General features: G+C 35.8%; 2 protein-coding genes across 2 annotated transcripts; both read right to left on the reverse strand.

Moving 5' to 3' along the window:
* Positions 1 to 3,275: 3,275 nt before the first annotated feature.
* Positions 3,276 to 4,894, reverse strand: LOC142177484 (lignin-forming anionic peroxidase-like). The gene is made up of 4 exons (XM_075246380.1): positions 4,550 to 4,894; positions 4,252 to 4,443; positions 3,900 to 4,065; positions 3,276 to 3,788 (listed from the first exon to the last, which is right to left on the reverse strand). The coding sequence occupies exons 1-4, from the start codon at positions 4,775 to 4,777 to the stop codon at positions 3,400 to 3,402; spliced, it is 975 nt and encodes a 324-aa protein (XP_075102481.1). The 5' UTR covers positions 4,778 to 4,894; the 3' UTR covers positions 3,276 to 3,399.
* A 15,042-nt stretch (positions 4,895 to 19,936) lies between these two features.
* LOC142177486 (lignin-forming anionic peroxidase-like) lies at positions 19,937 to 21,555 on the reverse strand. The gene is made up of 4 exons (XM_075246382.1): positions 21,211 to 21,555; positions 20,913 to 21,104; positions 20,561 to 20,726; positions 19,937 to 20,449 (listed from the first exon to the last, which is right to left on the reverse strand). Exons 1-4 carry the CDS (start codon positions 21,436 to 21,438, stop codon positions 20,061 to 20,063), a joined length of 975 nt encoding a protein of 324 aa, XP_075102483.1. The 5' UTR covers positions 21,439 to 21,555; the 3' UTR covers positions 19,937 to 20,060.
* Positions 21,556 to 22,673: the final 1,118 nt, after the last annotated feature.

Here is a 22,673-nt window from a genome sequence, read left to right on the forward strand (position 1 = left end):
CTTACCTACCTTTCCAACCCCAATGATCTCAACTTTCTTCCCATTTTCAAAGGAGACATTACCTCCTTTGAGGTCCTCAAGTGAAAGGAACTGGTTCTTATTTCCTGTCATGTGCTTTGAGCAGTCACTATCCATGTACCATATTTGGCTGCTCCCCTTCACTTGGACCTGCAAAAGAAAATCAGGGGTTAGTCTTAGGAAACCAAACTAGTTGGGGTCTCTTTCTATAGGCAAAAGGATGAACCAAATTCTTTTTAGCCCAACTTGGTGGCCTATTTTCCCTTAACACATTCTTTGTTCTTTTGACTTGCCTTTTTCTTTGCAATGCATTACTTTTGTAGTGACCTGTTTTACCACAATGAGTACAAATCTTATTCTCAGGAAGTGTAAGGTACTTGCTTTTGGGATCCCATTTAGGTGGCAGATTCCCAAAGCCAAGTCCTCTTCTATTTCTACTATGATGTTCATGTAGCCATGAAAGTGCATCGGAAGACCTGTTCCATTTACAAGTTCTGTCTAGTTCATGCTTGACCTTGCCTAGATCCTCCTTCAAAATTCCTTCTTATACAACTCATCTTTTAGTTTACCTATATTTTCTTCTAGAGTGAGTTGTGTGCAATCAACCGTCTTCTTACTTGTTCCTAATTTCAGTTTTAGGTTTTTAGATCTATGTTCTAGGACATTTGATTCAAATGCATGAACCTGATTCTTTAATGCAATATTTTTACTTACAGTCTCACTAACCCTAAGTTTTAAGTTCTTACACTTTACTTTCAAAATCACACAATCCTTAGACAACTGTTCTTTTTCATTATTTACATCCTCAGATTTATCAATTAAATTTATAAGTAACTCAGATAGCCTTTCTTTAGACTAAAATTTAATCTTGTCTTTGAGATTAATTACACTTACCTCAGATTCCTCATCAGATTCTCCAATGGCCATAAGTGCTTGTTCATCTCCGTCTTCATCATCTGAGCTTTATCCCCAAGCAGCAACTATAGCCTTTCTTGATCCCTTGTTCTTCTTGGGTTGAACCTATTCCTTCTTCCTGTTTCTTCATTCATCTCTTTCCTTCTTCCATTCAATTTCCTATTGAGGGCAGTTCTTGATGTGGTGATCAGTCTTCCCACACTTGTAGCATCCCTCATTGGTTTGCTTTTCAGGAACCTTTGGTTTGTTGTAGCTTTCACTTCTTGAAGGACACTTTTCTCTCCTTAGGTACTTCTTGAAGTCCTTTGTGATCATAGCCATTTCATCATCTTCTAGATCAGAACCTTCAGTGATTCTGAGTGCTAGGCTCCTTTTATTCTTAGGTACATTCATCTTCATGGTTTGCCTTCTAAGTTCATAATCAGTGAGATTTCCAATTAGCTCATCCAACTTAAGAGTGGCAATGTTCTTTGATTCTTGAATGGCAGTGATTTTGCTCTCCCAAGTAACTAGCAGAACCCTTGTCAAAATTTTTTCAACTCTGTCTTCTTCAAGAATAATCCTTTCAAGAGACTTAAGTTTATTTGTCAATGTGGTGAACCTTGTATACATTTCTTGGATGGTTTCCCCTTCCTTCATGGTGAAATTCTCATATTGAGAATATAGTAGAGTTCTTCTGACCTCTTCACTTGAGGTGTTCCTTCATGGGCCACTTGCAAAGTATCCCAAATTTCCTTAGCAGTGGTACAACTTTGAATTCTGTTATACTCGTCTGGACCAAGTCCACAAATAAGCCATTTCCTGGCTTTAGCATTCTTCTCCCATTTTCTTAAGTCATCAGCAGTGCAGTCATCTCTTGTCTTTGGCACATCTACTACTTCAGCAGTTTTCTTCATGGTAGCTAGAGGACCATCAGTAATAATGTCCCATAGCTCATAGTCTTCTCCTATGATGTGATCTCTCAATCTATTTTTCCACCAAGAGTAGTACTGGTCGTTGAAAAGTGGTAGCCTAGTAGTGGATTGCCCTTCCCAATTTTCAGGTGGTGCACTCATATTGATCTTCTCCTAAGGTGTTAGCCTCTTCAAGGATAATCCGCTCTGATACCAATTGATGTTTTAACTTTAATACCACACAAGAGGAGGGGGATAATTTATATGGTGTCCAATTTTTTGCTTAAACTGATTATAAAAGGACCTGGTTCTTCTAAGTGTTCCTTAACCTACTATTGTTGCTGAAATAGTAAATGTGAAAAATAAAGAACACAAGTATTTTACGTGAAAAATACCTCGTTCAAAAGGTAAAAAAAATCACGATCTACTTCTCAGTAGAATTTTCACAAACTCTCCACTAAATCACTGAGCCAAAAACTGCATTTACAAAATACTTTTGTAAACCTAGGATTAACTCTAACCCCGTTGTGGCAACCAACCTCTAACTGTTGTGACAACTTCAAGTTAACTCTAACTTGAATACTCTAAGTACATATTATAATTTTCTCTACATAAAGCTGAAAGGTACAATATGAAAACACCTACTACAATTCAACTAGAATAAAAGACAGACACTTGGAACTGGTTCTTCTATCTGATTCATATAGCTTCAAGTTTGCATACTTGAATCACACACGAATTGCTTGCAAAATGCCTTGCTATTTTGCTCTCAATTCACGTTTAACTTCTGCTTTTGTGCATACCGTAGAATAAGAACATCCTGCAATATATAGAGTTAGTAGAATGGGAAATAACTAGAGTTCTAATGCTACTCTTCCTTAGTGGAAGAGTTCTAGTTGATCTCAACTTCTAACTCTTCCCTTATCTTGGATAGTGTTCTCTTTGAGTAAGGAGTCCTTCTCCTTATCAATTATGCAAACTTTTCGATCAGGAGATATCAATTATACCAAGTTAAGCTTATCTCCTTCACGTGTATCCCACATGCTCGAATCTGCCCGTGTCTATGTACACAAGGGATGGACATGGTTCATGCCTCAGCTTCATTTGTCAATATTCAAAACTAACCTTCACTTGGGCCAACAGAAGGTACTTAATTATATCAATATATTATATATTATGCAGCCTCGATTTTTACTTCCTATTTGCCCTGCGTAGTTTGATATAGAAATACGAGTAAAATAAAATTACCAAAAAGAGGTATTTTAATGTTCAGATGCCATGAAGTTTAGTTACTCCTCAATCATTAATTGTTTAATATTATGACAAAGTAATGTTTTTCTCTTTCATTATTCCAGGAGATTGGGAGCTCATTTGTGGTTTCAATATTTAGGCTATATTCTAACTTAATCAATGGAGCTAAGTTACATGTGAAACATTGGGTTAGAACTCTTAATTTCCTTAAAGCATAACAAACAATTTATTTCATTCTTGAAACATTACATAGAGAATTAAAGAATCAAATGAATACAAATACACTTGGCAACAAAAATACATGTAATAGGCTTTTGAATGATCAATTTAGGGAGCCGCAGACAGTTCTTATGATCCCATTTTGACCAGTTATGGGACTAATATCTCCCATTCTAATCATAGCAGCAGCAAAATCAGAGGCAAATGCGCGAGGACTGTTACTATATTCAGAAACAATACTATCGGTAGATCCACCACTAAGAAGGACTTGATCTGATTGAAGAAGACCTTTTCTTTGCCTCAAGTTCTTGAAATAATTGTTATCCAATTGATTAGGTGTAACCAAATCAAGTGGAGCTAGGTTTCCATTTTGGTCTTCTTTAGGACATTGACGTCTTCTTGTGCTAGCAAATCCAGCATCAATGTCTGTTCCATTGCCATAAATCCTATCGCGGAAAAGGAAACATTGTGCTTGGCCAATTGAATGTGCTCCTATAATTAGAAAGTTTAAATCATTAGAAGTACTTCTTAATTATTATCTGTACAAGTATATGCATGATAAAAATTCTATATATGTTTAATAATAACTTGATTAATTTTTACCTGATAAAGCAACCATATCCCTTGTGCTAAGGCCTTTGCTTGCAAAGCTAGAAATAAGCCTATTAAGAGGATCAAATGGACCGGGGAGATCAGTTTCAGCAAGTGTATGACTAGCAGTTGTTGAATCTCTTCTTCCGAGTTTCACTGCCCATGTTGGACCTCCAACCTAATTGCAAGTTATTAACATAATGTTGGTTAGTTTGATATACAGTCAGACTTCTTTATAACAACCATTCACTATAAAACCCAAGTTTTCTCTATAACATCCACAAAATATCAGAATAAACATGGCTGTTATAGAGAGATTTGATTATAATGTGAAGAAAATAAAAATCAAACTACGGATACTTACTAGAGTTGATGCATCTCTAGCGGCAACGGCAAGTATATCTGCACATGATACAATTCCTGGACATGTTTTTTCAAGCTCTCTTTTGGCATCTTCTATAATACCATAGCCTCTAGCTGATCCAAGATTTGGCAATGCAGTTTTCTCACTAACAATTGTAGGGGTCTCATCAAGTAAGATAGAAGCATCACAACCCTATAGTTAAAACCACAAGTTAGTACAATTGTAATCAAGTTAATAATTTCAACTTGAAGTAAATAGAGATACATATATACTACTAATTAATGTGTATTTAACCAACCTGAACAAAGCAATCATGGAAATGAAGGCGAATGAGAGATGCAGCCATACGACGTTCACGTGACACTGCTTGTCTAACGCTTGTACGAATGGTGTTGAGAGCATTAGGGCAAGTGCCATCATAGAATGTGGAAGAAAGTTGTGCATGGCATTGCATGCTTGAGAATATAAAGAGAAGAGAAAACATAGCAGCAATGGCTGCAAAAGCGTTGTTTGAAATACTAATCATTTTGAAAATATTGCAATGTATTGGTGATATGATGTCAAGAAACTAAGAATAGAAGCTTATAAATTAGCTTTGTGATTGGAAGCTGTGAAGGTGATAGAAGAGAGAATGTGGCAATGAAATATTTATAGGCAAAAGTAAACACTTAATTTTGAGGCTAGTGGACCACTATTGGCTGCCAATATAATATCCGCGTTATTTCTAGCTTTTGTCTCCTATATAATTTGACTTGTTCTTTGGCTACATAAAATACTATGAAGCTTTCTACTTTTGTTATTTCAACATCTTTGAGTTTTTAGATGATTAATTTAAATAAGCTCCATAATAATATATCATAGTTATAGAGATCTTTTGTTAGTTGTAGAAGTAACAATAATAGTAACAATAAAGTCCATAATAATATATCATAATTAACTTCTAAAAGTATACTCTAAATAAGAGTACATTATGTCCAAAGGGTATGATAATTAACATAGCTAATTGGTGATATTTTCACACTATTGTTAGATTGTTTTGTTTAATTTCGAGTTATTAATTTAGAGGCCACGAGGCTTAATTAGCTGAATTTTTAAATATTGGAGCTGATTTTATAGATAGAAATGTTGAAGCCGAAAATAAGTAGTAATCTTGTAACTTCAGTTTATAGTAGCTGATCTATTATTCGTTGATTGTTCAATCACAATGCATTTAGAAATAGAATTCCTTATATACATTTTCTATGTCATTATTTTTTTAGGGGAGGGGTGTTATTTACTTACTTAAATGCGCTATCAAATAATAGCAAAACTAGCCTTTGTGGTTAAGTTATCACTATAACTAATAACATATACATTAGTACTTAAATCCGTAATATAAGATACATATAAAAGACAAGGAAGTGTAGGAAAATTGTCAAAGGTCAATGGGCCACCAATCAAAATTCCTTTTTAAGTGTAATAGAATAAATTACATATTAGAATATTATTCACAACTAACTTGTCCAAGGTTGAAGTATTGGTTTGGTGAAACAGATCCGTACACTGTGACAGCTTAGCACCTTGACTTTTTTCTAATCTGATTTAAACTTTTTTATTACCAAGTCCTTTTTAAAAAGTATAAATCATTCTGTTTGAAACTGATATTTGAAGTTTTTTTTTTTTTACAAATTTTTAAAAAATGTTTTATTTTAAATACTTTCGGAACACTTATTTATTCCAATAACATTCCAAATACACTTATTTTCAATATATATATATATATATATTTTAAAATATTCTTCAAAATATATCTAAACACGTGACCCTCTTCTATCCTCTTGGCAGTAATGCCGCGTATTTACTTATTCCTAAGTTTTTTCACGCTAGGAATCTTCCTTAATTAATTAAATATTTTATTTACTACGTTTCTTATTGGCTGAATGTCATTTTCAGCATAGATCTGGGCATTACGTTGAAAGTCAAAGATCAACATGCTTTAACATGTTATAATAATAGAATTACAATCGAACTTTTGTAAGAAAACTAGTGAAGCTCCAGCCAGCCAGCACCACAGAATATTGTGCATGGCGCTTAACTTTTATATATCAACAGTATACTTTTTAAATTTTTTATAACAGTAATAATAATAAGTAAGATTTTATAAAATTGTATAATATCCTAAATATTTTCAATGAAGCGGATTCACGTGAACCCTCTTAAACTCATGTGAATCCGCCCTTGGTAATGAGATTGGCGCTAAAACAAGGCACATTGATTCACTACGTTAAGAGATGGAAATTTGGCATAATTTATTTTGTAATTAAGATAATTATAGAGTTTGAATCCAAATTACATTGTTCAGTCGAACACCTATCTTTAATTTTTCTGTAAAATATGACCTCACTCACACCGTCGTGCCTCGCTCCCCCGCGGGCCGCGGTTAGCTCCGCCCCTGCTTACGGGGTGAGGTTAGTCACTATTGCGTGCTATACCGCGTTACTGCCAAAGTTAACGTGCAAAAGAGCGGACTTGTATTTTTCCCAATATGTGCTCTATAATCCACAAGTTCGTACTATAGTTTATTATTGTTATTTGTTAATACTATTCTTCCAAGAACAAGAACGATGACATTACTTTAAAAATTTCAGAAAATGTTTTTTATAATGATATTAACATTTTTTAGAAACTTTTAAGTACAATTTTTTTAATTATATTAATCTTATGAAATTTTTTATAAAAAATTATTTTAGAAAAATTAATATATTTGACCGTAAAAATTAAACACATTAACTCTCTAGTTACTTCAAAATGTTGCAAATCTTTGGGTGAGGAAAAGTATATGCTTGGTACTTTTGGCTCTCCTTTGGTTAAATTTCAAAATTAGACTGGTTGATAGAACATGAATATAGACAGACACCTTGTTGGTCCAAGTGAAGTTTGTTTTGATGATTGACAAAGAAACTCAAACATGAACCTGGTCCATACATAGTATACACAGACACGGGCAGAATTCGGGCACAAGGCATGTACATGAAGGAGATAAGCTTAAGTGGTTATATCTGATATCTCCCGAACGAAAAGGTTGCATAATTGATAAGGAGAAGGACTCCTTACTCGAGAGAACTCTATTCTAGATAAGGGAGGAGTTAGAAGTTGAAGATAACTAGCTAGAACTCTTCCACCAAGGAAGAGTATAGCATTAGAACTCTAGTTATTTTCTATTCTACTAATTTTGTAAATTGCAGGATGTTCTCATTTTACAGGTACGCACAAACACTGAAATTAAACGTGAGTTGAGAGCAAAATAGCAAGGCATTTTGCAAGCAATTCTTGTGTGATTCAAGTGTGCGAACCTGAAGCTACATGAACCAGATAGAAGAACCAGTTTCAAGTGTCGGTATTTTACTCTAGTTTCATTGTAGTAGGTGTTTCAAATTGTACCTTTCAGTTTTATCTAGAAGCAATTATACTAGGTACTTTGAGTGTTGTATTCAAGTTAGAGTTAACTTGAAGTTGTCGCAACAGCTAGAGGCTGGTTGCCACAAAGGGTTAGAGGTAATCCTTTAGGTTTACAAATTTTTTTGTAAATATTATTTTTGGCTCAGCTATTTAGTGAAGTGCTGGAAACAATCCTACTGGGTAGTAAGTCGTGATTTTTTTACCTTTTGAGCCAGGTATTTTTCACGTAAAAATACTTGTGTTCTTTACTTTTCACATTTATTATTCCGCTACAGTAGTATAAGTAACACATAGAAGAACCGAGTCCTTCTATAATCTATGCACGCAAAAAATTAGACACCACAGAAATTACCCCCTCTTGTATAGTATTGAAGTACAAAACAACAATTGGTATCAGAGCAGGTTATCCTTGAAGAGGCTTACACTTTAGGAGAAGATCAACATGAGTGCACCACCTGGAAACGGGGGAGGGCAATCCACTGCTAGACCACCACTTTTTAATGGCCAATACTACTCTTGGTGGAAAAACATGAGGAGAGATCACATTATAGGAGAGGACTATGAGCTATGGGACATTTGTCACTGTAGCAAAAGAAAAATACTTGTGTTTTCCACTGGCTACCTTGAAGAAAAATACTGAAGGAGTAGATGTTCCAAAGACAAGAGCGGATTGCACTACTAAGGACTTGAAGAAGTGGGAGAAGAATGCTGAAGCCAAGAAATGGCTTATTTGTGGACTTGGTTCAGATAAGTACAACAGAATCTAAAGTTATGCCACTGCTAAGAAAATTTGGGACACACTGCAAGTGGCTCACGAAAGAACACCTCAGGTGAAGAGATCCAAAGGAACTCTACTGTACTCTCAGTATGAGAACTTTGCTATGAAGGAAGGAGAACCCATTCAAGAAATATACATAAGGTTCACTACATTAATAAATGAGCTAAAATCTCTTGGAAGAATTATTCCTGAAGAAGATAGAGTTGAGAAGATACTAACTAGGATTTTGCCTATCACTTGGGAGAGCAAAATCACTGCCATCCAGGAATCAAAGAATATTTCCACTCTCCTACTGGATGAATTAATTGGAAATCATACTGCATATGAACTTAAGAGACAAACCATGAAGATAGATATACGTAATAAGGAAAGGAGCTCGGCACTCAGAATCACTGAAGGTTCTGATCTGGAAGATGTTGAAATGGCTATAATCACCAAGGACTTCAAGAAGTACCTGATTAGAGGAAAGAGTCCTTTAAAAAGTGAAAGCTATAGCAAGTCAAAAGCTCATGAGAAGCAAACCAATGATAGCTGCTACAAGTGTGGAAAGACTGATCACCACATTAAGAACTGTCCTTTATGGGAAATTGAATGAAATAAGGAAAGAGCTGAACGAAGAAACAGGAAGAAGGAACATGTTCGATCCAAGAAAAGCAAGAACAAAGTATTAACCAAGGCTATGGTCGCTGCTTGGGGGGAAAGCTCAGATGAAAGCTCAGATGATGATGATGATGAGGATGAACGAGCACTTATGGCCATTGGAGAATCTGATGCAAATAATAGTTCATCTTGACCCAACTCATTTCAACCCAAGTAACTTTTATGCAGGTCATTGACCCACCCATGTATGCACTCAACTCATTTTGGCCCGTTAAAATCGGCACAACCGGCCCATTTGATACCCCCACATGAAATGGATGCTTAATTAATGTTACCTAAAAGATAAACTAGAAAATGATCCTTAATTTATGCTTAAATTATTTTTTGGGTCTTAGAAGGTTATGTTTTAACTTCAATACCACACAAGAGGGGAGGGGGGTAATTTGTGTGGTGTCCAATTTTTTGCTTAAACTGATTATGGAAGGACCTGGTTCTTCTAAGTGTTCCTTAACCTACTATTGCTGAAATAGTAAATGCAAAAAGTAAAGAACACAAGTATTTTACGTGAAAAATACCTCACTCAAAAGGTGAAAAAAATCACGATCTACTTCTCAGTAGGATTTTCCCAAACTCTCCACTAAATCACTGAGCCAAAAAACTGTATTTACAAAATACTTTTGTAAACCTAAGATTAACTCTAACCCCGTTGTGGCAACCAACCTCTAACTGCTGCGACAACTTCAAGTTAACTCTAACTTGTATACTCTGAGTACCTATTACAATTTTCTCTAGATAAAGCTGAAAAGTACAATATAAAAATACCTACTACAATTCAAACTAGAATAAAAGACAGACACTTGGAACTGGTTCTTCTATCTGGTTCATGTAGTTTCAGGTTTGCACACTTGAATCACACACGAATTGCTTGCAAAATGCCTTGCTATTTTGCTCTCAATTCACGTTTAACTTCTGCTTTTGTGCATACCGTAGAATGAGAACATCCTGCAATATATAGAGTTAGTAGAATGGGAAATAACTAGAGTTCTAATGCTACTCTTCCTTGGTGGAAGAGTTCTAGTTGATCTCAACTTCTAACTCTTCCCTAATCTTGGATAGTGTTCTCTTTGAGTAAGGAGTCCTTCTCCTTATCAACTATGTAAACTTTTCAATCAGAAGATATCAATTATACCAAGTTAAGTTTATCTCCTTCACGTGTATCCCACATGCTCGAATCTGCCCGTGTCTATGTACACAAGGGATGGACATAATTCATGCCTGAGCTTCCTTTGTCAATATTCAAAACTAATCTTCACTTGGGCTAACAAATTCTCCCTTTTTGATGATGACAAACCCTGTCCTTTTCATAAGCTTAGGCCCTGTTTTAACTTAGCTCAACATCAACACAATGTTAGAAATATTTTTTCTTTTAATCACTTATCATCAAGGACCAGGTACATTAGGTTATAAACATCATTGTTCAAAGTGTAAAGCACAACCTTTTTTTCCTTTTGGCATCATCGAAAAGTTGCATAAATAAGTAAGATAACCAGATTTTAAAACTTACTCATGGCCACTGGGGCTACTTCAAATGCAATCATGGGTTAATCATCATAGATCAAGCTATGAATTTTAACCATCAAAGAAATATAAACAAACAATTAGAGCAAAAGATAGTGAATTTCATTGATGATTGATAAGATTCTACTACAAAGCATAAAAAGAAATAAAAACAGTGAAAACATGAGCAAAAACAACAAAAAAATTTTGAACTAGGTCACTGGTTGATCTGCACTAGGCTAGGAGGCTTAAGGCTAGGAAGGACTGGGTGCTTGGTTTTTTGGCTTAGAGGAGTTTCAGCATATCTTGAAGAATGCCATCATTCTTCTCCTTTTCTCTTGCCAGCTCAGTTCTGAGAGCATCTCTCTCAATCTCCACCTCTGCCAACTTCTTCTTTAGCCTCTCAATCTCAGCATCCTTAGACCCACTTTCTTGCACTAAGGCTCGCACCTTGCTACTCACTGGTACCTTCTTCGATGAACCAGGTTCTTTAGGAGTGGAATGGACTTCATAGTCACAAGCAATTAGAGTATTTGCCCCAAAATGATCCTTGCTTGTACCAACCTCCCACTTCTTCATAGGTACCTTGAAATATGCAAGCACAACTGTGAGAATGAAGCCATAGGGAATGGCATGAGTCTTGGTGCCATTTAGAACCCTATCAAGAAGCTGGATTATAAATCCAGGCCAATTAATTTGCCTCCCACTGTCTAAACACTCAATGAAGACCAAGTCCATGAAGTTTACAATGTGCCTCATTTCCTGCCTTGACAGAACACATTTGTTAACAAATTAGAACAACACTTTGTGGGGTGGCTTCATCTCACTCTTGTACACAGCCTTGGGCTCAACTTCCTCCTCATTGTCACTGAATTTTCTGGTAATGGCAAGGGCAGTAGGAAGATTTTCTAGGCTTGGCCACTTAAGCTTTGTATAGTCATTGTACCCCTCAGCAGGTACACCCAGAATTTCTCCCAACTCATTCACATCGAAAGAGACTTGCACTCCTTTCACCATACTGGTAACCCTTCCATCTTTCACCTCAGCATTTGCCATAAACTCAACAATTTCATTCCTGTCCAACCTGCCATCCATCTAAAGGACTATGTCCTTCTAGCCTTGCAACTCCAACTTCTCCAAAAGCAGCACTATTCCTTCCTCCTCCAAGTCCCTGAAGAGTCTACCCTTCAACATTGTTCTATTGCCAAACTTGGCCATCTTGTCTTTCTCAGTGTCATAATCATCTTCTTCCTCTCCACTCCATTCTTCTTCCTCAACAATTTTTACTTGTTTGGATTTCACAGCAGACCTGGTACTTTTTGCCAAGGTGGATGGTTCAGCAGACTTTGACTCTGAAATAGACTTCTTAGTGGAAGTCTTGGCTTTTTTGGCTTTAGGAGCCAGAACCTCCACTTCTTCAGTCTCTTCTTCATCTCGAAGGACCAGGTCCATCTCATCAATATCAACAGCCTCAACAGGCTCATCCATCTTCTTCTTTCCCTTAGCAACTACTTTTTTTTTACTTTCTTCTAAGGCTTTCTGTAGTTCAGCCTCATTCTGCTTTAGCTGGCTTCTCTTGGCTCTTCCTCTTGTGGGAGGAATTTCAACAGTAACAAAAGGAGCAACCTTCCTTTTCTTGTTAGCCCTAGTAGTGTCTGGGGTTTTAGCATTTGAACTTCCTTTCTTCTTTGGATTATAACTCTCGGTCACTCTTTTCAGTAGGTCTGCGAGGGTTTCCTGTTCAGATGAAACAGGTTCATCTCTATTTTTCCCAAGTTGAACCAGCCCTTCAGCAGCTTCGCCAGACCCACTTCCCCCTGTTTTCTTTACACTCTCCTCTACTTCAGCAGATGTTTCTCCCTAAACAACCATTGCACCTGTGTCTTTGGTTAAACTAACAGGAGTGTGTGAAGAATCAACCACTCTTTTACCCTTTCCCCTCACAGCACTCCTAACTCTCTTGCTCTCTTTTTCTTTTTTCTTTTCATTTTTACCACCAACTTCTCCAGACTATGTAATTTCAACACCTGCTATAGACCCTACCAGCACAAACCTATTCTCCAAATTTGTAGCAACTTCAAAAATTGTCTCAGGAGTAACTTTAGGGCCAAAAGATACCTGTTTAGTTTCGGAAGAAACAATTTCTTCCCCCTCAGTAGCAGATTTGAATGATTCATCAGATTTCTGAGGTTCTTCCTCCCTACTCGCTTTCAGTTGTTCATTAACTTTCTGAATCTGTTCTCCACCAGCAACAACCTTGCGAGCCATCATTTTTACTCTTTTCTTAGAGGTTGGGGTGTTGGAAGGAGTGATAGTGGGTGTGGAAGTGGTTTCTTGTGGTGGTGATGAAGGATTTTCAGGAGTGTTCGCCGTTTCTATGCTTGGGTATGGGAGAGAAAAGAAGTGGATTATGTTTGGAAGATGAGAGAAGATGGAGAGTACTTGATGGCTTGAAAAAGATGGAGTGAAGAAAGCAATAATGCTGATCAATTTAAAGAGAGGTAATTAATGGGTAACGATAGCTTTTTAAACTTTTAGAAGTCTAATCAAACTGAATTTCAGTTTTAAAAAGACGTTGGAGTCTATCCCTATAATCTTGGTAGTTCAATTTGGTTAGGAGTCTTTTGAACGGAACTGGTTCACTTGCAACGGATAAGTCCAAAAAAGTTTGGAATTAAGTAGGACTCTGCTCAAGATCCAAATACTATTATTTCAAATTTTGCAGACTGTCGAAAACATACCGAGTAATCTTGATGAACCAGGTTCTTCACTGAGAATTATCTTATGCAAGTCTAAATTTTCCCAAATAGAAAAAATATCATTAGAGATTAATGAATCATTTTAGCACATGCCACAAGAGTATACTATTGAAAGTATGAGACTGAACAAAATCTAATCTAATTATATACAAAATTTACAGATTTTCTAACCAAATTTTTTCTTTTGTAATTTTTTTTTTCATTGTGAATTTTTGAACTGGTCCTTTTAGGTGATATTAATCATCCCTAATTCTAACTTGTTTCTTTCAAAGTGATATCTACTTAGAGCTTTTGTGAAGATGTCAGCTATTTGCTTGTCAGTAGCACAAAATTCCACAGTGATCAAGCTTTTTTCGTAGTTGTCCCTCAAATAATGATGCCTAACATCTATGTGCTTAGTTCTCTTGTGATGAACCGGGTTCTTGGTCATACTAATTACACTAGTGTTATCACAAAAGATAGGGATACAGCCAACATCAATTCCAAAGTCCATTAATTGTTGTTTGATCCACAACGATTAAGCACAACATAAAGCAGCAACAACATACTCAGCTTCAGCAGTAGATAAGGCCGCTGAATTTTGCTTTTTGGTGGCCCAAGACACAAGACATGAGCCAAGAAAGTGTGTCATACCTGAGATGCTCTTTCTATCCACAAGAAAACCTGTATAATCAACATCAGCATATCCCACTAGATTGAAATTACTACCTTTTGGATACCATAGACAAAGGTCAGTAGTGTCTTTTAGATATCTTTAAATCCTCTTGACACCAGTCAAGTGAGACTCCTTTGGATTTGCCTGAAATCTTGCACAAAGGCCTACACTGAAAACAATGTCAGGTCTACTAAGCAGTGAGATACAATAATGAGCCAATCATTTCCCTATACAACTTCTGATCAACAGATGAACCAGGTTTATCTATATCCAACTTTGTAGATGTTGCATTAGGAGTGTCAATTTCTTTGGAATCTTCTATTTTAAACCTTTTAAGCAACTCTTTTATATACTTCTGCTGATGGATCATAGTTCCATTTGAATTTTGTTTAATTTGTAAGCCTAAAAAGAAATTAAGCTCACCCATCATGCTCATATCAAATTCACTCCCCATTAGTTTAGCAAATTCTTTAGTTAACTTATCAGTAGTTGCTCCAAAGATTATATCATCAACATATATCTGAACTACAAAGAGATCTTTACCTTTTTCTTTCAAGAACAAAATATTGTCAATTTTACCTCTCTTGGAGTCATGCTTAAGCAAAAACTTTGATAATCTTTCATACCATGCTGTTGGAGCTTGCTTGAGCCCATAAAGTATTTTGTCAAGCTTGTACACATGATCAGGACTCTCCTTGCTTTCAAACCCTGGAGGTTGCTTGACAAACACTTCTTCCTTTAGATAGCCATTGAGAAAGGCACTCTTGACATCCATCTGGTTAAGGGTATTTCCGTGTAAGCAGCAAAGGCTATGAGGAGCCTTATTGCTTCCAACCTTGTAACTGGAGCAAAGGTTTCATCATAGTCTATACCCTCATCTTGGCTATATCCTTGAACCACCAATCTTGCCTTGTTCCATGTAACTATTCCATCTTCATCAAGTTTGTTTCTGAAGACCCATTTTGTGCCAATTACTGATATGTCCTTGGGTCTTGGTACCAGATGCCAAACTTGACTCCTTTCAAATTGGTTGAGTTCATCTTGCATTTCATTTACCCAGTCTGTATCCTAAAAAGCCTCAACAACATCTTTAGGTTCAATAAGAGATAAGAAAGCATCAAAAGCATAAAATTTTTTTAATGAAGATCTAGTTTTGATTCCAGAGGTTGGATCAATGATTATGTTCTCAATGGGATGAGAACTTTGATACTTGTAAGATTTCACAGCCAACTGGTTTCCCCTTGATGTTACTTCAATGTTTTGTTGCTGTGGAACAGGTTTATGGACAAGTTCCCTTGAGGTTTGAGAATCTTTTCCTCTTTGTTCTATTCCCCTTTTCATGTTGCCCTAGGTGGAAGAACCTGTTCCATCACTTGTTCCTTCCTCTAGTGCAGCTTCAGTATGGGCTGTGGTTTTATTTGGGTTTCTTACCAGCCCAATTGCTTCATCATCATGTTTCTGCCTCTCAGAAAGAAGGTTAGTTTCATCAAAAACCACATGAACACTTTCTTCTACACACATAGTTCTTTTGTTATAGACCTTATAAGCTTTGATATGTGAAGAATATCCCAAGAATACTCCCTCATCACTTTTGGGATCAAACTTACCTAGGGAGTCTTTACCATTATTGTGCACAAAGAACTTGCATCCAAATTCCCTAATATAGGATATGTTTGGTTTTCTCCCTTTAAGTAACTCATAGGGAGTCTTCTCTACAAGAGGTCTAGTCATGCACCTATTTATGATGTAGCATGCAATATTTACAGCTTCTGCCCAGAAGCTATGGGGTAGTTTACTAGAAAGAAGCATAGTCCTAGCCATATATTCAAGTGTCTTATTCTTTCTTTCAACTACTCCATTATGTTTTGGAGTCCTAGGAGCAGAAAAATTATGATCTATGCTATGCTCATCACAAAATTCAGCAAATTTAGCATTTTCAAATTCAGTGCCATGATCAGACCTAATAGATGCAAGTTGATTACCTAGATGCTTCTGAGTTTTTCTAACAAAAGAAGTGAACATGTCAAATGCTTCATCTTTAGATGTTAAAAACAATGTCCAAGTAAACCTAGAGTAATCATCAACAAGCACCATCACATATCTTTTACCACCTCTGCTTAATATTCTCATTGGACCACAGAGATCCATATGGACCAGTTCCATCGTCCTGGCGGTGCTTACCACTTTCTTGCATTTAAAAGAGGATCTTACCCGCTTCCCCCTTGCACAAGCCTCGCAACTTTGTCTTCCTTGAACTTGATGTTAGGCAACCCTATTACCAGGTCCTTGGAGACTAATTTGTTGAGCTAACTCAGACTGGCATGTCCAAGTCTCTTGTGCCTAAGGAGGGGATCATTATCCAATACACTTAAGCAAATGAGTTCATTTTCTAAAAGTGTAGACAGATCTATAATATATATATATATATATATATATATATATATATATATATATACTCTATTTTTCCCTGCAAAACAATCTTGTTAGTAGTAAGATTAATCACAAAATATTTGGTAGAGGTGAATACTACCAAGTTACCTCTATCACACAGTTGTGATACACTGATTAGATTGTATTTTAAGTCATTTATCAATTAGACATTCTCAATAGAGTGAGAATCAGTCTTACCTACCTTTCCAACCCCAATGATCTCAACTTTCTTCCCATTTTCAAAGGAGACATTACCTCCTTTGAGGTCCTCAAGTGAAAGGAACTGGTTCTTATTTCCTGTCATGTGCTTTGAGCAGTCACTATCCATGTACCATATTTGGCTGCTCCCCTTCACTTGGACCTGCAAAAGAAAATCAGGGGTTAGTCTTAGGAAACCAAACTAGTTGGGGTCTCTTTCTATAGGCAAAAGGATGAACCAAATTCTTTTTAGCCCAACTTGGTGGCCTATTTTCCCTTAACACATTCTTTGTTCTTTTGACTTGCCTTTTTCTTTGCAATGCATTACTTTTGTAGTGACCTGTTTTACCACAATGAGTACAAATCTTATTCTCAGGAAGTGTAAGGTACTTGCTTTTGGGATCCCATTTAGGTGGCAGATTCCCAAAGCCAAGTCCTCTTCTATTTCTACTATGATGTTCATGTAGCCATGAAAGTGCATCGGAAGACCTGTTCCATTTACAAGTTCTGTCTAGTTCATGCTTGACCTTGCCTAGATCCTCCTTCAAAATTCCTTCTTATACAACTCATCTTTTAGTTTACCTATATTTTCTTCTAGAGTGAGTTGTGTGCAATCAACCGTCTTCTTACTTGTTCCTAATTTCAGTTTTAGGTTTTTAGATCTATGTTCTAGGACATTTGATTCAAATGCATGAACCTGATTCTTTAATGCAATATTTTTACTTACAGTCTCACTAACCCTAAGTTTTAAGTTCTTACACTTTACTTTCAAAATCACACAATCCTTAGACAACTGTTCTTTTTCATTATTTACATCCTCAGATTTATCAATTAAATTTATAAGTAACTCAGATAGCCTTTCTTTAGACTAAAATTTAATCTTGTCTTTGAGATTAATTACACTTACCTCAGATTCCTCATCAGATTCTCCAATGGCCATAAGTGCTTGTTCATCTCCGTCTTCATCATCTGAGCTTTATCCCCAAGCAGCAACTATAGCCTTTCTTGATCCCTTGTTCTTCTTGGGTTGAACCTATTCCTTCTTCCTGTTTCTTCATTCATCTCTTTCCTTCTTCCATTCAATTTCCTATTGAGGGCAGTTCTTGATGTGGTGATCAGTCTTCCCACACTTGTAGCATCCCTCATTGGTTTGCTTTTCAGGAACCTTTGGTTTGTTGTAGCTTTCACTTCTTGAAGGACACTTTTCTCTCCTTAGGTACTTCTTGAAGTCCTTTGTGATCATAGCCATTTCATCATCTTCTAGATCAGAACCTTCAGTGATTCTGAGTGCTAGGCTCCTTTTATTCTTAGGTACATTCATCTTCATGGTTTGCCTTCTAAGTTCATAATCAGTGAGATTTCCAATTAGCTCATCCAACTTAAGAGTGGCAATGTTCTTTGATTCTTGAATGGCAGTGATTTTGCTCTCCCAAGTAACTAGCAGAACCCTTGTCAAAATTTTTTCAACTCTGTCTTCTTCAAGAATAATCCTTTCAAGAGACTTAAGTTTATTTGTCAATGTGGTGAACCTTGTATACATTTCTTGGATGGTTTCCCCTTCCTTCATGGTGAAATTCTCATATTGAGAATATAGTAGAGTTCTTCTGACCTCTTCACTTGAGGTGTTCCTTCATGGGCCACTTGCAAAGTATCCCAAATTTCCTTAGCAGTGGTACAACTTTGAATTCTGTTATACTCGTCTGGACCAAGTCCACAAATAAGCCATTTCCTGGCTTTAGCATTCTTCTCCCATTTTCTTAAGTCATCAGCAGTGCAGTCATCTCTTGTCTTTGGCACATCTACTACTTCAGCAGTTTTCTTCATGGTAGCTAGAGGACCATCAGTAATAATGTCCCATAGCTCATAGTCTTCTCCTATGATGTGATCTCTCAATCTATTTTTCCACCAAGAGTAGTACTGGTCGTTGAAAAGTGGTAGCCTAGTAGTGGATTGCCCTTCCCAATTTTCAGGTGGTGCACTCATATTGATCTTCTCCTAAGGTGTTAGCCTCTTCAAGGATAATCCGCTCTGATACCAATTGATGTTTTAACTTTAATACCACACAAGAGGAGGGGGATAATTTATATGGTGTCCAATTTTTTGCTTAAACTGATTATAAAAGGACCTGGTTCTTCTAAGTGTTCCTTAACCTACTATTGTTGCTGAAATAGTAAATGTGAAAAATAAAGAACACAAGTATTTTACGTGAAAAATACCTCGTTCAAAAGGTAAAAAAAATCACGATCTACTTCTCAGTAGAATTTTCACAAACTCTCCACTAAATCACTGAGCCAAAAACTGCATTTACAAAATACTTTTGTAAACCTAGGATTAACTCTAACCCCGTTGTGGCAACCAACCTCTAACTGTTGTGACAACTTCAAGTTAACTCTAACTTGAATACTCTAAGTACATATTATAATTTTCTCTACATAAAGCTGAAAGGTACAATATGAAAACACCTACTACAATTCAACTAGAATAAAAGACAGACACTTGGAACTGGTTCTTCTATCTGATTCATATAGCTTCAAGTTTGCATACTTGAATCACACACGAATTGCTTGCAAAATGCCTTGCTATTTTGCTCTCAATTCACGTTTAACTTCTGCTTTTGTGCATACCGTAGAATAAGAACATCCTGCAATATATAGAGTTAGTAGAATGGGAAATAACTAGAGTTCTAATGCTACTCTTCCTTAGTGGAAGAGTTCTAGTTGATCTCAACTTCTAACTCTTCCCTTATCTTGGATAGTGTTCTCTTTGAGTAAGGAGTCCTTCTCCTTATCAATTATGCAAACTTTTCGATCAGGAGATATCAATTATACCAAGTTAAGCTTATCTCCTTCACGTGTATCCCACATGCTCGAATCTGCCCGTGTCTATGTACACAAGGGATGGACATGGTTCATGCCTCAGCTTCATTTGTCAATATTCAAAACTAACCTTCACTTGGGCCAACAGAAGGTACTTAATTATATCAATATATTATATATTATGCAGCCTCGATTTTTACTTCCTATTTGCCCTGCGTAGTTTGATATAGAAATACGAGTAAAATAAAATTACCAAAAAGAGGTATTTTAATGTTCAGATGCCATGAAGTTTAGTTACTCCTCAATCATTAATTGTTTAATATTATGACAAAGTAATGTTTTTCTCTTTCATTATTCCAGGAGATTGGGAGCTCATTTGTGGTTTCAATATTTAGGCTATATTCTAACTTAATCAATGGAGCTAAGTTACATGTGAAACATTGGGTTAGAACTCTTAATTTCCTTAAAGCATAACAAACAATTTATTTCATTCTTGAAACATTACATAGAGAATTAAAGAATCAAATGAATACAAATACACTTGGCAACAAAAATACATGTAATAGGCTTTTGAATGATCAATTTAGGGAGCCGCAGACAGTTCTTATGATCCCATTTTGACCAGTTATGGGACTAATATCTCCCATTCTAATCATAGCAGCAGCAAAATCAGAGGCAAATGCGCGAGGACTGTTACTATATTCAGAAACAATACTATCGGTAGATCCACCACTAAGAAGGACTTGATCTGATTGAAGAAGACCTTTTCTTTGCCTCAAGTTCTTGAAATAATTGTTATCCAATTGATTAGGTGTAACCAAATCAAGTGGAGCTAGGTTTCCATTTTGGTCTTCTTTAGGACATTGACGTCTTCTTGTGCTAGCAAATCCAGCATCAATGTCTGTTCCATTGCCATAAATCCTATCGCGGAAAAGGAAACATTGTGCTTGGCCAATTGAATGTGCTCCTATAATTAGAAAGTTTAAATCATTAGAAGTACTTCTTAATTATTATCTGTACAAGTATATGCATGATAAAAATTCTATATATGTTTAATAATAACTTGATTAATTTTTACCTGATAAAGCAACCATATCCCTTGTGCTAAGGCCTTTGCTTGCAAAGCTAGAAATAAGCCTATTAAGAGGATCAAATGGACCGGGGAGATCAGTTTCAGCAAGTGTATGACTAGCAGTTGTTGAATCTCTTCTTCCGAGTTTCACTGCCCATGTTGGACCTCCAACCTAATTGCAAGTTATTAACATAATGTTGGTTAGTTTGATATACAGTCAGACTTCTTTATAACAACCATTCACTATAAAACCCAAGTTTTCTCTATAACATCCACAAAATATCAGAATAAACATGGCTGTTATAGAGAGATTTGATTATAATGTGAAGAAAATAAAAATCAAACTACGGATACTTACTAGAGTTGATGCATCTCTAGCGGCAACGGCAAGTATATCTGCACATGATACAATTCCTGGACATGTTTTTTCAAGCTCTCTTTTGGCATCTTCTATAATACCATAGCCTCTAGCTGATCCAAGATTTGGCAATGCAGTTTTCTCACTAACAATTGTAGGGGTCTCATCAAGTAAGATAGAAGCATCACAACCCTATAGTTAAAACCACAAGTTAGTACAATTGTAATCAAGTTAATAATTTCAACTTGAAGTAAATAGAGATACATATATACTACTAATTAATGTGTATTTAACCAACCTGAACAAAGCAATCATGGAAATGAAGGCGAATGAGAGATGCAGCCATACGACGTTCACGTGACACTGCTTGTCTAACGCTTGTACGAATGGTGTTGAGAGCATTAGGGCAAGTGCCATCATAGAATGTGGAAGAAAGTTGTGCATGGCATTGCATGCTTGAGAATATAAAGAGAAGAGAAAACATAGCAGCAATGGCTGCAAAAGCGTTGTTTGAAATACTAATCATTTTGAAAATATTGCAATGTATTGGTGATATGATGTCAAGAAACTAAGAATAGAAGCTTATAAATTAGCTTTGTGATTGGAAGCTGTGAAGGTGATAGAAGAGAGAATGTGGCAATGAAATATTTATAGGCAAAAGTAAACACTTAATTTTGAGGCTAGTGGACCACTATTGGCTGCCAATATAATATCCGCGTTATTTCTAGCTTTTGTCTCCTATATAATTTGACTTGTTCTTTGGCTACATAAAATACTATGAAGCTTTCTACTTTTGTTATTTCAACATCTTTGAGTTTTTAGATGATTAATTTAAATAAGCTCCATAATAATATATCATAGTTATAGAGATCTTTTGTTAGTTGTAGAAGTAACAATAATAGTAACAATAAAGTCCATAATAATATATCATAATTAACTTCTAAAAGTATACTCTAAATAAGAGTACATTATGTCCAAAGGGTATGATAATTAACATAGCTAATTGGTGATATTTTCACACTATTGTTAGATTGTTTTGTTTAATTTCGAGTTATTAATTTAGAGGCCACGAGGCTTAATTAGCTGAATTTTTAAATATTGGAGCTGATTTTATAGATAGAAATGTTGAAGCCGAAAATAAGTAGTAATCTTGTAACTTCAGTTTATAGTAGCTGATCTATTATTCGTTGATTGTTCAATCACAATGCATTTAGAAATAGAATTCCTTATATACATTTTCTATGTCATTATTTTTTTAGGGGAGGGGTGTTATTTACTTACTTAAATGCGCTATCAAATAATAGCAAAACTAGCCTTTGTGGTTAAGTTATCACTATAACTAATAACATATACATTAGTACTTAAATCCGTAATATAAGATACATATAAAAGACAAGGAAGTGTAGGAAAATTGTCAAAGGTCAATGGGCCACCAATCAAAATTCCTTTTTAAGTGTAATAGAATAAATTACATATTAGAATATTATTCACAACTAACTTGTCCAAGGTTGAAGTATTGGTTTGGTGAAACAGATCCGTACACTGTGACAGCTTAGCACCTTGACTTTTTTCTAATCTGATTTAAACTTTTTTATTACCAAGTCCTTTTTAAAAAGTATAAATCATTCTGTTTGAAACTGATATTTGAAGTTTTTTTTTTTTTACAAATTTTTAAAAAATGTTTTATTTTAAATACTTTCGGAACACTTATTTATTCCAATAACATTCCAAATACACTTATTTTCAATATATATATATATA

This window comes from Nicotiana tabacum, chromosome 23, assembly GCF_000715075.1.
Source record: "Nicotiana tabacum cultivar K326 chromosome 23, ASM71507v2, whole genome shotgun sequence".
In the NCBI taxonomy this organism is placed as follows: Eukaryota; Viridiplantae; Streptophyta; class Magnoliopsida; order Solanales; family Solanaceae; genus Nicotiana; species Nicotiana tabacum.